Here is a 14,160-nt window from a genome sequence, read left to right on the forward strand (position 1 = left end):
GGCATGATGCCATCAGGACCTGAGGGGCCTTGACAGTGACCCTTTAAGAAGGATGGTGCAAGAACAATCCCATTATACAAAAGAGAAGACAGTTGTTGAAATCTGCTATCACACAACAGGTGATAGAAGCAGGGTGTAATTATGTTGGAGCATTGTTTTATAAAACAGAAGAAGCAACAATTGTGTCAGTTACGACTGAACATGTGTTCGCACATTTCACAGGCTTCACACGTTCAGCTAATTGCTCCTGGTGCTTCCAACTAGAACAAATCAACAAAGTCTGTGGCATCTGAACTTCAGAAATAGCCCATTTCTGGGGCACTTTTGCAGATTTGTATGCCAGGCTTGATCTTATCATTTTGTTTGAACAACTTGGAGTAGGCTGAGAAACTGAGAACTGTTAGAAACAAACTTGTGATAGGTCTGTCAAAATTTCAATTATGAAGAGAATAAGATAACAACATGGAATTGGTTGGAAGTGACTGAAAGTCTGCAGATCTTCTCTTTGCCTGGGGGTGAAGGAATTCCTCCAGCAGGAGAGTTGAGAAATAGTCAGAACACTCTGCAGCTCAAGTGAAAAGCTGTCTTAATATTAATTGGGTCTGGCACTCAGAAGCTTATGATGGAACCATCAGGGAGAGGCAACGAGAAGATGATTGTAATCCATACTTGCACAGCTGCAGGATGAATGCTGGGTCTTCTTAGGAGCAGGAAATGAAAGCAGACTTGGGTTTTATTCATGCAAAATGGGTATATCTCTCTCCCCACTCCCACAATACTGTAAACCCAAAAACTAATTGAACTTAGACAGCAATGGGACACTTCTGGGACATGAAATAGATTTACCAAAGGGTATTCACTCCCCTTCATGGATCACTGCCTTGTTGTGGCGAAGGGGCTTGCGTAACTCAGTGAAGCCATAAGCTATGCCGTGCAGGGCCACCCAAGACGGACAGGTCATGGCAGAGAGTTCTGACAAAATGTGGTCCACTGGAGAAGGAAATGGCAACCCACTCCAGTATTCTTGCCAAGAAAACCCCATGGAACGTATCACAAGGCTAAAAGATATGACGCTGGAAGATGAGCCCCTCAGGTCGGAAGGTGTCCAATATACTACTGGGGAAGAGCAGAGGGTATTTCCAGGTAGCGCCAGAAAGAGTGAAGCGGCTGGGCCAAAGCTGAAAGGACACTCAGCTGTGGATGTGTCTGGTGGTGAAAAGAAAATCCGATGCTGTAAAGAACAATATTGTTTAGGAACCTGGAATGTCAGATCAATGAATCAAGGTAAGCTGGAGGTGGTCAAACATGAGATGGCAAGATTGAACATCGACATCTTGGGAATCAGCGAACTAAAATGGACAGGCATGGGCGAATTTAATTCAGGTGACCATCATATCTACTATTGTGGGCAAGAATCCCTTAGAAGAAATGGAGTAGCACTCATAGTCAACAAAAGGGTGGGAAAAGCAGTACTGGGGTACAATCTTAAAAACGATAGAATGATCTCAGTACGAATCCAAGGCAAACCATTCAACATCACAGTAATTCAAGTCTATGCCCCAACCACTGATGCCGAAGAAGCTGAGGTTGATCGGTTCTATGAAGACCTACACCACCTTCTAGAACTAACACCAAAAAAAGATGTCCTCTTCATCATAGGGGATTGGAATGCTAAAGTAGGAAGTCAAGAAATCACCGGGATAACAGGCAGGCATGGCCTTGGTGTACAAAGTGAAGCAGGACAAAAGCTAATAGAGTTTTGCCAAGAGAACACGCTGATCATAGCAAACACTCTTTTCCAACAGCACAAGAGACGACTCTACACATGGACATCACCAGATGGTCAATATCGAAATCAGATTGATTATGTCCTTTGCAGCCAAAGATGGAGAAGCTCTATACAGTCAGTAAAAACAAGACCTGGAGCTGACTGTGGCTCAGATCATGAGCTTCTTGTTGCAAAATTTCGGCTTAAATTGAAGAACGTAGGGAAAACCACTAAACCATTCAGGTATGACCTAAATCATATCCCTCATGAATATACAGTGGAGGTGAGGAATAGATTTCAGGGATTAGACCTGATAGACAGAGTGCCTGAGGAACTATGGACAGAGGTCTGTAACATTGTTTGGGAGGCAGCGACTCAATCCATCCCAAAGAAAAAGAAATGCAAGAAAGCCAAGTGGCTGTCTGAGGAGGCTTTACAAGTAGCTGAGGAAAGAAGGGAAGCGAAAAGCAAGGGAGAAAGGGGAAGATCTATCCAACTGAATGCAGAGTTCCAGAGAATAGCAAGGAGAGACAAGAAGGCTTTCTTAAATGAACAATGCAAAGAAATCGAGGAAAACAATAGAATGGGAAAGACTAGAGATCTCTTCAAGAAAATCGGAGATCTCAAGGCAACGTTTTGTGCAAAGACGGGCATGATAAAGGACAAAGAAGGCAGGGACCTAACAGAAGCAGATGAGATTAAGAAGAGGTGGCAAGAATACACAGAAGAACTATACAGGGAAGATCTGAATGTCCCTGATAGCCATGATAGTGTGGTCACTGAACTTGAGCCGGACATCCTAGAGAGTGAAGTCAAGTGGGCCTTAGGAAGCATTAGTAACAACAAAGCTAGTGGAGATGACAGTATTCCAGCTGAGCTATTTAAAATCCCAAAAGATGATGCTGTTAAAGTGCTGCATTCAATATGCCAACAAATTTGGAACACTCAACAATGGCCACAAGACTGGAAAAGGTCAGTTTACATTCCAATTCCAAAGAAGGGCAACGCCAAAGAGTGCTCAAACTACCGCACAATTGCGCTCATTTCACATGCCAGCAAGGTGATACTCAAAATCCTACAAGCTAGGCTTCAGCAGTATGCGAACCGAGAACTACCGGAAGTACAAGCTGGTTTTCGAAGAGGCAGAGGAACTAGAGATCAAATCGCCAACATTCGCTGCATCATGGAGAAAGCAAGAGAATTCCAGAAAAACATCTATTTCTGCTTCATTGACTACGCTAAAGCCTTTGATTGTGTGGGTCACAACAAACTGTGGCAAATTCTTAAAGTGATGGGAGTACCAGACCACCTTACCTGTCTCCTGAGAAACCTGTACGAGGGTCAAGAAGCAACAGTAAGAACCGGACATGGAACAACCGAGTGGTTCAAAATTGGGAAAGGAGTATGACAAGGCTGCATATTGTCACCCTGCTTATTTAACTTATATGCAGAGTACATCATGAGAAATGCCGGGTTGGATGAATCAGAGGTCGGAATTAAGATTGCTGGGAGAATTATCAACAACCTCCGATATGCAGACGATACCACCCTAATGGCAGAAAGTGAAGAGGATCTAAAGAGCCTCTTGTTGAGGGTGAAAGAGGAGAGTGCAAAAGCTGGTTTGAAACTCAACATTAAAAAAACTAAGATCATGGCATCTGGCCCTATCACTTCCTGGCATATAGAAGGGGAAGAAATGGAAGCAGTGACAGATTTTACTTTCTTGGGCTCCAAGATCACCGCAGACGGTGACTGTAGCCATGAAATTAAAAGACGCTTGCTCCTTGGGAGGAAAGCTATGGAAAACCTAGACAGCATAGGAAGAAGCAGAGACATCACCTTGCCGACAAAGGTCCGTCTAATCAAAGCTATGGTTTTCCCAGTAGTAATGTATGGCTGTGAGAGCTGGACTCTAAGGAAGGCTGAGCGCCGAAGAATTGATGCTTTTGAACTGTGGTGCTGGAGAAGACTGTTACGAGTCCCCTGGACTGCAAGGAGGTCAAATCAGTCAATCCTAAAGGAATTCAACCCTGAGTGTGCACTGGAAGGACAGATACTGAAGCTGAAGCTCCAATATTTTGGCCACCTAATGCGAAGAGAAAACTCTCTGGAAAAGACCCTGATGCTGGGAAAGATTGAAGGCAAAAGGAGAAGTGGACGGCAGAGGATGAGATGGCTAGATAGCATCACCGATGCAATGAATATGAACTTGAGCACGCTCCGGGAGAGAGCGCAGGACAGGAAGGCCTGGCGTGCTATGGTCCATGGGGTCACGAAGAGTCGGACACGACTGAACGACTGAACAACAAATTCACTGTTCAGTCATCTGCGTTACTGGAGGCTTGGGGGAACTTGACTACAATTAAGATGTTGAACAGAGTAATGGACTCTGATACAGATAATCCTTAAAAGGAAAATGGTTTTCTGTGCTAAAGGGCTGCCATAGAGATCCTTATGACTGGATCACAGTATTGTCCTTTCTGGTTCAAATAATTACATCCTCAGAACAGACACAGGAGAAGTAAATAGGACTGGAATTGCATATGACAACTGATTGTCTTAGTATATGATTATTTCTTTGGTATTTTCACACAATACAATACATTTGAAGAGTGATGAGCAACACAGTCCTTTATTTTTATAGAAATGAAGGTAATTAAAAGCAGGGCCTGCTGCATAATCCAGATGACATCTGTCTACGAATTCTCTGCACTGTTTTGTTTTGAAGTTTTCTGTTTACTGTGTGGGATAGAAGCAGAAAGAAGTATCATTGAGCCTCCAGCCCACACTTGGTCCAGAAGAATACCATGGTTGATGGTATCAAAAATCACTGAGAGGTCAAGGCAAATTAAAAGAGTTGCAGTCCCTCGTCTCCCCTCCCAACAGAGTTGATCCATGAGGGCAATTAAGGTGTGTCTGTGCTGAAACCTAGATTGATATGGGTCTAGAAAATCCATTTAATCTAAAAGTGTCTGGCGTTGAGCCGGCACCACCAGCTTGAGCACCTTCCCCAAGAGGGGGCATTTGCACTCTCTTGTTCCATTGTAAGGTTATAGCAATTTGCTTAGAACATATTTTATCAGCAGACAGCTTGTTCGTAGTATTCTTCTGTTAGGATCCTGGAATGGTGGTTTTACCCCTAAAGTTGCTAAAATGGGACAAGGGATGTCATTTAAGTACTTTCTGGTCTGGCATTTCTGGGTTTGCACTGTTGATAAGTGGACCCCAGAACTGTCCAGGGCATGCCTTGTCAAATTGCTCTACTTTTCCACCACTTTCCATGCACACCGAAGGCCCTGTTAGCTAGGGTGGAACTGTAATGGAAGCAAAGTGGCCAGATGATGGTTAGGGATGTACGGATTTTGTAAAATCCATTCAATCTGCATTTTGTGGATTGTCAAGTGCCTTTTGTTCCATCGTTTGTTCATTGATTTTTTCCCCAGTTTCCTGGATTTGCACAAATTCACATTTTTGGCCGGTTTTTTATTTTAGATATTCCTCTGTGACTAAATTTGCATAAAATTCTAGAAAGTTTTTAAAAAATGGTCTACAAATCCGCAGAATCGGTATGACTCAGGAAAAGCCAGTCTGCTGCGGAATCCACAGGTCAGATTCATAGAAATCCAAACTCATTTGATTCCATTGCAGATTTCTCTGACATCCCTAATGATGGTATTTGACTCTTCTCTTCCCCTTAGCACTGAGGGGAGAGTTGTAGCAGTTCTGTTGTAGAGCGTACTGGGTCACCTTTCCTGAGATAAGTCCAGAACCTCTAACTAGCTTGGGAGTGTTCACCCTATAGTTAACTCTTTTAATTGTGCAAACAAATGAGGGGTTAAACTGACAGAATAGGTTGTCTTAGAGTAACTCATAATGATTTTAAACCCACAGAGGAATTCAGTGTTGAAAAGAGTATGAAATGGGCAAGCAAACTTTTATTTAACTATCTATTTCCATATGGCCGATAGCTGAAGCTCTCTGGGCAGTTCACAAAAATTAAAAACACAAGGTACAGCATAAAACAATAAAAATATGAAAGCTTAAAACCACAGTTTAACAATACAACCAGAATAAAACCTAGCAGAAATGCAGAGATTTAAAATACAGATTTAAAACAGCAGAGCTAAAAGATTAGGAAACTAAAATGCTAAAATACTGGGAAAATAAAAAAGTTTTCACCTGGCACCGAAAGAAGTACAAAGTAGGTGCCAGATGAATCTCTTTAGGGAACTCCTTCCACAGCCAGGTTTCCACAGCAGAAAAGGCCCTCTTCCTGGTAGCCACCCGCCTCACTTCCTTTGGTAGGGGCTCACAGAAAAGGACCCTTGAAGATGATCTTAGAGTATGGGCAGGCACATGTGGGAGGAGGCAAGCCTTCAGATAACCTGGCCGGAAGCTATTTAGGACTTTGAATGTTAATACCAACACTTTGACTCGGGCCTGGAAATGGACTGGCAGCCAGTGCACCTGGAAAAGTACTGGCATAATGTGATTTTGTTGGCCAGTCACTGGTCACAATCTGACTGCCCTATTTTGGACCAGCTGAAGTTTCCGGACAATTTTCAAAAGCAGACCCACGTATAATGCATTGCACTAGTCCAAGTGAGAGGTTATCAGAGCATGAATAACTGTAGCTAGGCTATCTCTGTCCAGATAAGGGCGTAGTTGGTATATCAGTCTAAGCTCTAAGGTATACTGCATTTACTGAAAGTTAATTTAAAACCACGTGGTTTGTTTATTTCTGTAGAAGAACACAGTGAAGTTCTTCAGAATGAAGACATTGGCCACAAAGAGGGGGACCAGACTACTGTATCTGCTGATAATGTGGTAGGTACACTTCCTAAAATGTAGTAGTTTGATTAAATCCCATTCATATGATGGACTGATATATGAAGGGCCACAGATTGCCACACCAGCATTTTTGGTAGGGCATGCTTGGGGCTCTATCGTGCAAATGCAGAAATTGTACTGAGTACAGTATTCCACATCCTGGAAATCTTTAACTTCAAAAACAGCAGCTTTCTCAGCCCTTTGATTGCAAAGATAGGCTTTATGGAGGAGTGTTGATAAGGTTTTAGAAGTTTCATTTTAAAAATGAAATGCATTGTTCGCTTTTTCAGAAAATAGAAATCATAGATGATGAAGAAAGTGATATGATAAGTAATTCTGAAGTGGATCAAATGAGTTCTCTTCTGGACTATAAAGTAAGTTAACTTACATTTGTTTGTTTTTAAGTAGATAGGTGAATAACAAATTACAACCCAAAATACTGACTTCATTCAAGTAGTCAAAGTGGGAGTATGAAGCAGGGTGCTATTATTCCATGCCACCAGCAGGTGTTGCAGTTAAGTTTCTGTGAAGTTCACTGAAGCTTCATGAAGTTGCAATGAATGTTTGAAAGATATTCCGGCTTTTTAGAGTGATGTGATGAGAGTTGCTGCTTCCTTTTCTCTACCATCCTCTTACCTTGCAAAAATATGAAACTGTCATTCAGACAGGCTGGCTGTTGCACAAGGACCCATCGCTCTGTCTTCCATAGTCCATCCACCAAGGGGTTTCTTTTTTTTAAGACATAGTTTTATCAATATCTCACTTTTTCCTTTCCCTTATTAAGCAAAGATTGCATTTTCATCAAATACGAATATTTATTGGATTGGAAATCTGTTTTCCCTTGTGTTTTAACACAACCTTATACTGCTGGAGAGGGGGTAAAGCAGGAGACAGAGATGAGCAATTTATTCTGACATAGCACAATAGAGCAACTCTGCTCTCCATTATTACCAAATGGTGACAACCTTTTAAGGTAACTTACTGCTGCTTTAAGTACGTTCATGTCTCCAGCTTAAGCCTTACTAAATGGTGCAATCTTATCAGTGTGCATTGAAGAATGTGGGGATATTATTCTGGGATCACAGGCAGATGGTGCTGGAGCAAATGTTTAGGAGTTGGATGCTGATTTCTTTGAAGACAGACAGACAGACTGTGCCAATTTCAGCAGCTTGTGGATTACAACCTAACATTTGTTTTTGATGCAATATAAGCAAAGGTAGTTGGAAACTGTGACAACTGCTGTTTTTTGCCGAAATTGCAAAGATTACATGCGTACATAAGAATTGGGGCAGTTCATTTTCGACTCAGATGCCCTCAAACAAATTTCAGTTGGTGTTAGAATAAAGAATTTTGTATGAAAACTTTACCTAGATTTAAAATGAGCGGAGTATCTTTAAAAGCACACAATGCATGTGTAATTGAGGTCCACACATTAATTTCCTGAGTTCTGCTTTTGGGATAAGGGCGGTGTTGAATGAATATAGATATGAGGGGAAGAGAAGAAGTGACCTTTTCTTAATGTCACTTGTCACAAACTGAATGACTTGTTGTGATAGCATGTCCTACAGAAGCCCATTTGTTTTCTTTATTACATTTTGACATAAGCTGTTAGTCTTCCTAACCAAATTGTCCCTGCATAAATGTGCATATTTGGTTGGACTGGGCAACAGCAGAGCAATGTAGGTGACCAACACACTTCTATTACTTTTAGGAAATCAGGCAAGCATTTTAAAATTGTGTTTATTTTATTCCAATCCTTGAAATAAGTGTGGAGAGTGCTTTTGTATGGGGAAACATATGAACAGCAGATATTAGTTCTGCTTGGATTGAAAAAAAAAAGTTCAGATGTAAGTTATCTTGGTATTAGACTCTCTACTGATTTAAACCAGGTAGGGAAATTAAATTATCAAAATTCAGTTATTAAGATAAAAAAGAAACTGAGGGATGGTGAAAGTTAAAACTACCATAGCTTGCTAAAAATTCAGGTATTAAAATGACAAAACGTTTCTAAGTTTTTGTTTTTTATTTATGGTTTTACTTTTAGTTGTGGACTACAGAGAGATACTGAGCTTTTGATTAGGTTAATTTGGGTGGGTGGGGGAAACCTGCTAGAGTAATAGTGGATGCTTCGCAAGCTTCTCCGACTGAAGGGGGCTTGGCTTTTCCTTGAGATTCTATTTTGTAGCTGTTCAATAATTGCAGTAATCAGAACCGCTGGAGCATTCTAAGGCCTCGGCAAGGCACTTTGCAGATAAAATTGATCAGATTAGGAGTGTTACTCCATGTGCCATGGATACAGTTAGCGAGCGAGAGGTGGCCTATGGCAAACCGGTTTTGTGGGATCGGTTCCAGCTTCTTCCTTCTGATGAAGTGGACAAGGTGCTTTCATCTGTAAGACTGACCACCTGCTTAATTGATCCCTGCCCATCTTGGCTCATTGTGAACTGCACAGAGAGGCTGGGTGAGGGGATCAGGGTGGTGGTGAACGCCTCCCTTGAGGAGGGAGTGATCCCATCAGCTCTCAAGAAGGCAGTGATAAGACCGGTTTTTAAAAAGCCCTCCTTGGATCCCCAAGTTTTGAACAACTTTTGCCCAGTCTCGAATCTGCCATTTTTGGGCAAGGTGAATGAGCAGGTGGTGCCAATGCAGTTGAAGGCACACTTGGAAGAAGCCAATTATCTAGATCCATTTCAGTCGGGCTTCAGGCCTGGGCATGGGACAGAAACGGCCTTGGTTGCCTTGGTGGATGATGTGAGGAGGGCTTTGGATAGGGGTGAATGCTCCTTGCTTGTTCTCCTCGAACTCTCAGCGGCTTTTGATACCTCCTGGACCACCTGGAGGGGTTGGGCATTGGAGACACCGTATTAGGGTGGTTCTGGTACTTCCTCTCCAGCAGGTACCAGAGGGTAGCACTGGGAGAGGAGGCTCTGGACCCATGGCCGCTCGCTTATGGGGTGCCACAGGGTTTCATCCTCTCCCCAATGCTATTTAACATCTATGAGAAGCCGCTGGGGGCTATCATCAGGAGGTTTGGGGTGCAGTGTCATCAATATGCAGATGACACGCAGCTCTGCCTCTCGTTTAAATCTTCACTAAGGTTGGCCATAGAATCCCTGTCCAAATGTCTGGAGACGGTGAGTGGCTGGATGGGGAGGAATAAGCTGAAGCTGAACCCTGACAAGACCAAGGTACTTTTGGTGGGAGACAAGAGGAGGTTGGGGGATGTCAACCTGGTGTTGAATGGGGTACGGTTACCCTTGAAAGACCAGGTCCGCAGCCTGGGAGTTATTTTAGACTCCCAGCTGTCCATGGAGGCTCAGGTGTCAGCTGTCTGCCAGACAGCGCTGTACCAACTCCATCTGATACAGCAGCTGCGCTCCTACCTTCCTGACCATCTGCTCCCATTGGTAGTACATGCCCTGGTCTCCTCTCATCTAGTCTACTGTAATGTGCTCTACCCTTGAAGATGGTTCGGAAGCTGCAGCTGGTACAGAACGTGGCGGCATGCCTGATTAAAGGCATCCACCGGCGTGATCACATCACTCCATTGCTGAAGGAGTTGCAGCTGTTTTTTGGGCCAAATTCAAGGTGTTGGTTTTGACCTTTAAAATTCTATATGGTTTCAGCCCAGCCTATCTTAAGGAGCACCTCCACCAACACCAGATAGGCCACTGAACAAGATCAGCCTCGGATGGCCTTCTCTCTGTCCCATCGGCCAGGAGAGCTAGGCTGGTGAGGACGAGGGAGAGGGCCTTCTCTGTGGTGGCCCCCACTCTGGAACTCCCTCCCTAGGGAACTTTGCCATACCCCCTCTTTAATGAGCTTCCACCACATAGTAAAAACATGGTTGTTCAGGCAGGCATTTGGGATGCTAGGGTATTTTTAGAAATATGTTTTAAAGTAGAATTTTATTGTTTTAGAATTGTATTGCTGTACATCGCCCAGAGCGCCTGGGTGACCGGCCAGATGGGTGATGAAGAAATTCAATCAATCAATCAATAAGAAATTTTAGTTTATTAAATTCAGTTGTTTGTTGGAACTGGAACTAATCACAGTAGTTTACTGTAATTAGTTTACTTTGGATGTCCTTCCATGGTTAAAAAGAATATCATCAGCAGATCAAGCAAAACTTACACATTTCCCATAATTTATTTTGCCACCACCAGGCCACTCCTGTGATCTGCGCCGTGAGGCAAAAGGTGGGTGGGATCTGGCCTTTGAGACTTTCATCACTGTGACATTACAATTTTTAGTGGTGTCGCAATAACTTGAGACAATGGGATTTTGCTGTGCAAGACTTTGTATGATTGATGTGGCTAGAGAGGGGTGGACATGTTGGGGAGCAGGCCAGAGGAGTGGTAACACTAAGGGAATAGTGCAATTCTGTCCATACTATCTTCCTCTCCCGCCCCTTTTTAGACCAGTACAGTGTTACTACACTGTTCACCACTGTGCAAGACATAAATATTAACTCGGAAATGCAAATGCCAAGCCCCCCAGCCAAAGAAGACTGCAGGATGCACATCTAAGAAGAGGATGGCTTACTTGCACTAGTGTAAGTGCTGAAGAGGCAACAGCCTTTCACAGGCATCCAAAGGTTTTGGCTATTAAGTAGATAATGCAGTTCTTTTTTTCTTTTTCTTTTTTAACTAGAAAAAGTCATTGTCATTCAAAGTGAGGATGAACACGAATTAGACCTACAGCCCCCACAATATTCTTCACGCGGTGCTTATATTAATGGAATTCACTGCTACAGTGGTAGCCGCTTTCTTAGATGGCTTTGAATGGGCATTAGACAAATTCATAAAGGTTAGGTCTATTGGCACCTATTAGTTATGACATATATTTGGAATTCTCATGTTCAGAGGCAGAATGCCACTGAATACCATTTGCTGGGTCAGGGAGAGGGAAGGAAAATGGCAGGGGAGAGCTGTTACTTTCATATTCTGCTTATAGGCATCTAGTTGGCCGCTACAAGAAACCTTGGTCTAATCCAAGACTGTTCTTACAATATCGGTCAGATTTTCCTTAAACCTCTTGGCTGTATATGTAAAAATAACATATTTTATTAACATTGTAACATTGTTCTTGACATACTATACTTGTCCATATTAGATTTTTTTTAAAAAAGGTGTTCTTTCTGGTGTGTGTGTGTGTATTCCTGTTGTATTAAATGAGGAGAAATGTAATAGACAATCGTTTAATAGCCCCATTGGTGAACTTCCCCCATCATACATCTGCTCTGCCCTCAAAATATATTTGTTCAGAATGAACACTGTGGAGTTCTAATTTGCAAGTCATCCTCACAAGTGAGGGAAGAGAAATCATCCATACTTGCTGAAATGTTTTCTTCTTCTTCTGCGTGCTGTCTTTGTTTCTTCACATCTTTCATTTAGGAAGGCTCACATCTTTTGGGGGTAGGGGGGGAGATCAAGCACTCCTAAGAGAAATAGCAAAAGATAACTGTGCACTATTATTTCTAGTGTCATACTCACAGCAGTGTTTATTGAATGAGCTCTGTGGAACATAATTCTTGTGTCATCTAGTTTCTGATGATAATTACCATTTGATTATTCCTAAATGCTGTCTATTCTGTGTAACTTGCACTTTTCACCAGGTAGCTCAGGCAGCAGCGTAGATACAGAAAACTGTGGGGTGGAAAATGAGGGAGACTCAGCAGGCTAATCTATCACTGAGCAGCAAAGATGGAATCATAGATTTGGAAGGAAGAAAAGGCCATCTAGCCCAACTCCCCGGATCATTTACTTAGCTTCTCCTCACTCCCCCATTAAGTTCAGATTTACTGTGGGTGGTGCTACATCAAAGCGCTCCATTCCCCTGAAGCCAAACTAGAGGAAGGTGGGCATATTCACTTCTTAGTTATAAAAGCTGCATTTATTGAGGAGCACATTATAGTGTCTGGTCTAGTGGTTGCCTCACCCCATGGCCCATACCCCTCTGTTCTCACCTGAGTAAGGCTCCGAATGCAGCCACGTCTGCACTGCTTATGCACTCCTGTGCAGTATTTCCTCCACCAGGGAGTCGTATTGAGCCTGGGCCCACTCCCACTCAGGCTGGAGTGTATGTCACTCCAAATAATAATACAAAAATGTATTATTTTTTTCTCCTTTTAGAACGAGGAAGTAAGGTTCATCGAAAATGAACTGGAGCATCAAAAACAGAAATATTTTGAACTGCAGGCTTTCACTCGGAGTTTGATACTTGCCATCAAAACAGATGATAAAGAACAGCAGCAGGTGAGACGAAGCCCAGAATAAGCAGTAGAGAACCTTAATCACATCTTCTCCCTTTGTATTTTGCCACTTTTTTAAGATTCAAAGGTTCTGATCCAACAACACATGAAAGCTCCAGTGTCCATGTGAAGCTTCCATGTTTAAGGACTTCCCTGTTCACTTCAGGGACAGGAGCAGCTCTCCGCACCTAATGATACACATACAGAGCTGGTACTGCCACTGAATTGAATGGGGAAGACCTTGAATGGGGAAGACATGGGGAGCTTCTTAAGTGCGTTGAAACTTGGTGCACATGTAAACTGGCTGGATCAAGGAATATGCATTTTACCTGTATTTGTGTCCAATAGTAACTGGAAGCAACAGAAAGCAACAGAAACAGAAAGCAACTTGACAGCGCCTCAGCACAACATTATTTCTGTCACTCAAGTGGCTCAGCATCACCTTTGCCTTCTGTGTGGCTCTCCCGCCACCCTGCCCTTTACACTTCTGCAGCGTGGATCCATATTGCCTTCCATCATTACCTCTCCCAACTTTGTGTGTGTCTCCCTTTGTCCTATCCAACCACTGAATGTTGATGACTTAGAGAAGGTGACAGTCGGTATGAAATGAGTTGCTTGATCCTTATAGTTGAGCATCACATAGACAGCATTCTGATACAAGTTTATCAGATCTCCGCCCCAAAGGGATTCTTGTACTTGTGAAATCTGATCCTCTTCATAGTTACTAGGAAATAAGTTCCACCAATTTCAGTAGAACCTACTAAGTGAGTAAGATTGCAGCCTTAAGCCTTTTTAGACTGTAAGCCCGTAATCAAATTAGATGGTAATGTAAATAATTGCTGTACAGCAGCTAATTGTTAAGGTGTTTTATTTTAATTTTTTATTTATTTAGGGTGCAATTGTATGGCTGCTAGACAGCCGCTGGATGGCCATAAGATTATTTGGTTTTCAGGTTCCCAGAAAACTGCCTCCCTGCCCCCTCCCCCCACCACCTTGTAGGTGGCGCAGATCGTTCCAGGCTCCACGTTCGTAAGAGAAGTGCTAAGTGGGAGCAAAGGGGGCATTCCCAGGGGGAGGGGAGGGGACCTCGGAAGGGCCGGCACAACCGGTATGTACGTAGAAATCGGCCGTCTAGCTGCAAGTGCAGGGCAGCCGGAGCGCAGAGGTGAAGATGCCCTCCACGCTTCACCCACTTTGCATTGGATAGGTGGTCGCCTCCGGGTTTGGAGGCGGATGCCTATCCAGATAGGATTGCTCCCTTAATCAGTATATATATACCTTAGCTGTCTACCAGAGTATGCAAGGAAGC

At 43.1% G+C, this 14,160-nt stretch overlaps 1 protein-coding gene across 3 annotated transcripts in view; it reads left to right on the forward strand.

Annotated features, from left to right (window-relative positions):
- The window catches only part of HDX (highly divergent homeobox), a 56,717-nt gene that overhangs the window by 38,611 nt on the left and 3,946 nt on the right, over positions 1–14,160 (forward strand). For all 3 annotated transcript variants that reach the window (XR_014784837.1, XM_084814030.1, XM_084814031.1), the window contains 3 exons: positions 6,516–6,595; positions 6,889–6,972; positions 12,733–12,855. Coding sequence is in view for 2 of the 3 variants with exons in the window: in XM_084814030.1 (XP_084670156.1) it covers positions 6,516–6,595; positions 6,889–6,972; positions 12,733–12,855 (287 nt within the window). In the remaining variant the exon portion in view is untranslated. The remainder of the gene's footprint in view (positions 1–6,515; positions 6,596–6,888; positions 6,973–12,732; positions 12,856–14,160) is intronic.

This window comes from Heloderma suspectum, chromosome 9 (genome assembly GCF_057233095.1).
Source record: "Heloderma suspectum isolate Gila_16-S chromosome 9, 16-S_ref, whole genome shotgun sequence".
In the NCBI taxonomy this organism is placed as follows: Eukaryota; Metazoa; Chordata; class Lepidosauria; order Squamata; family Helodermatidae; genus Heloderma; species Heloderma suspectum.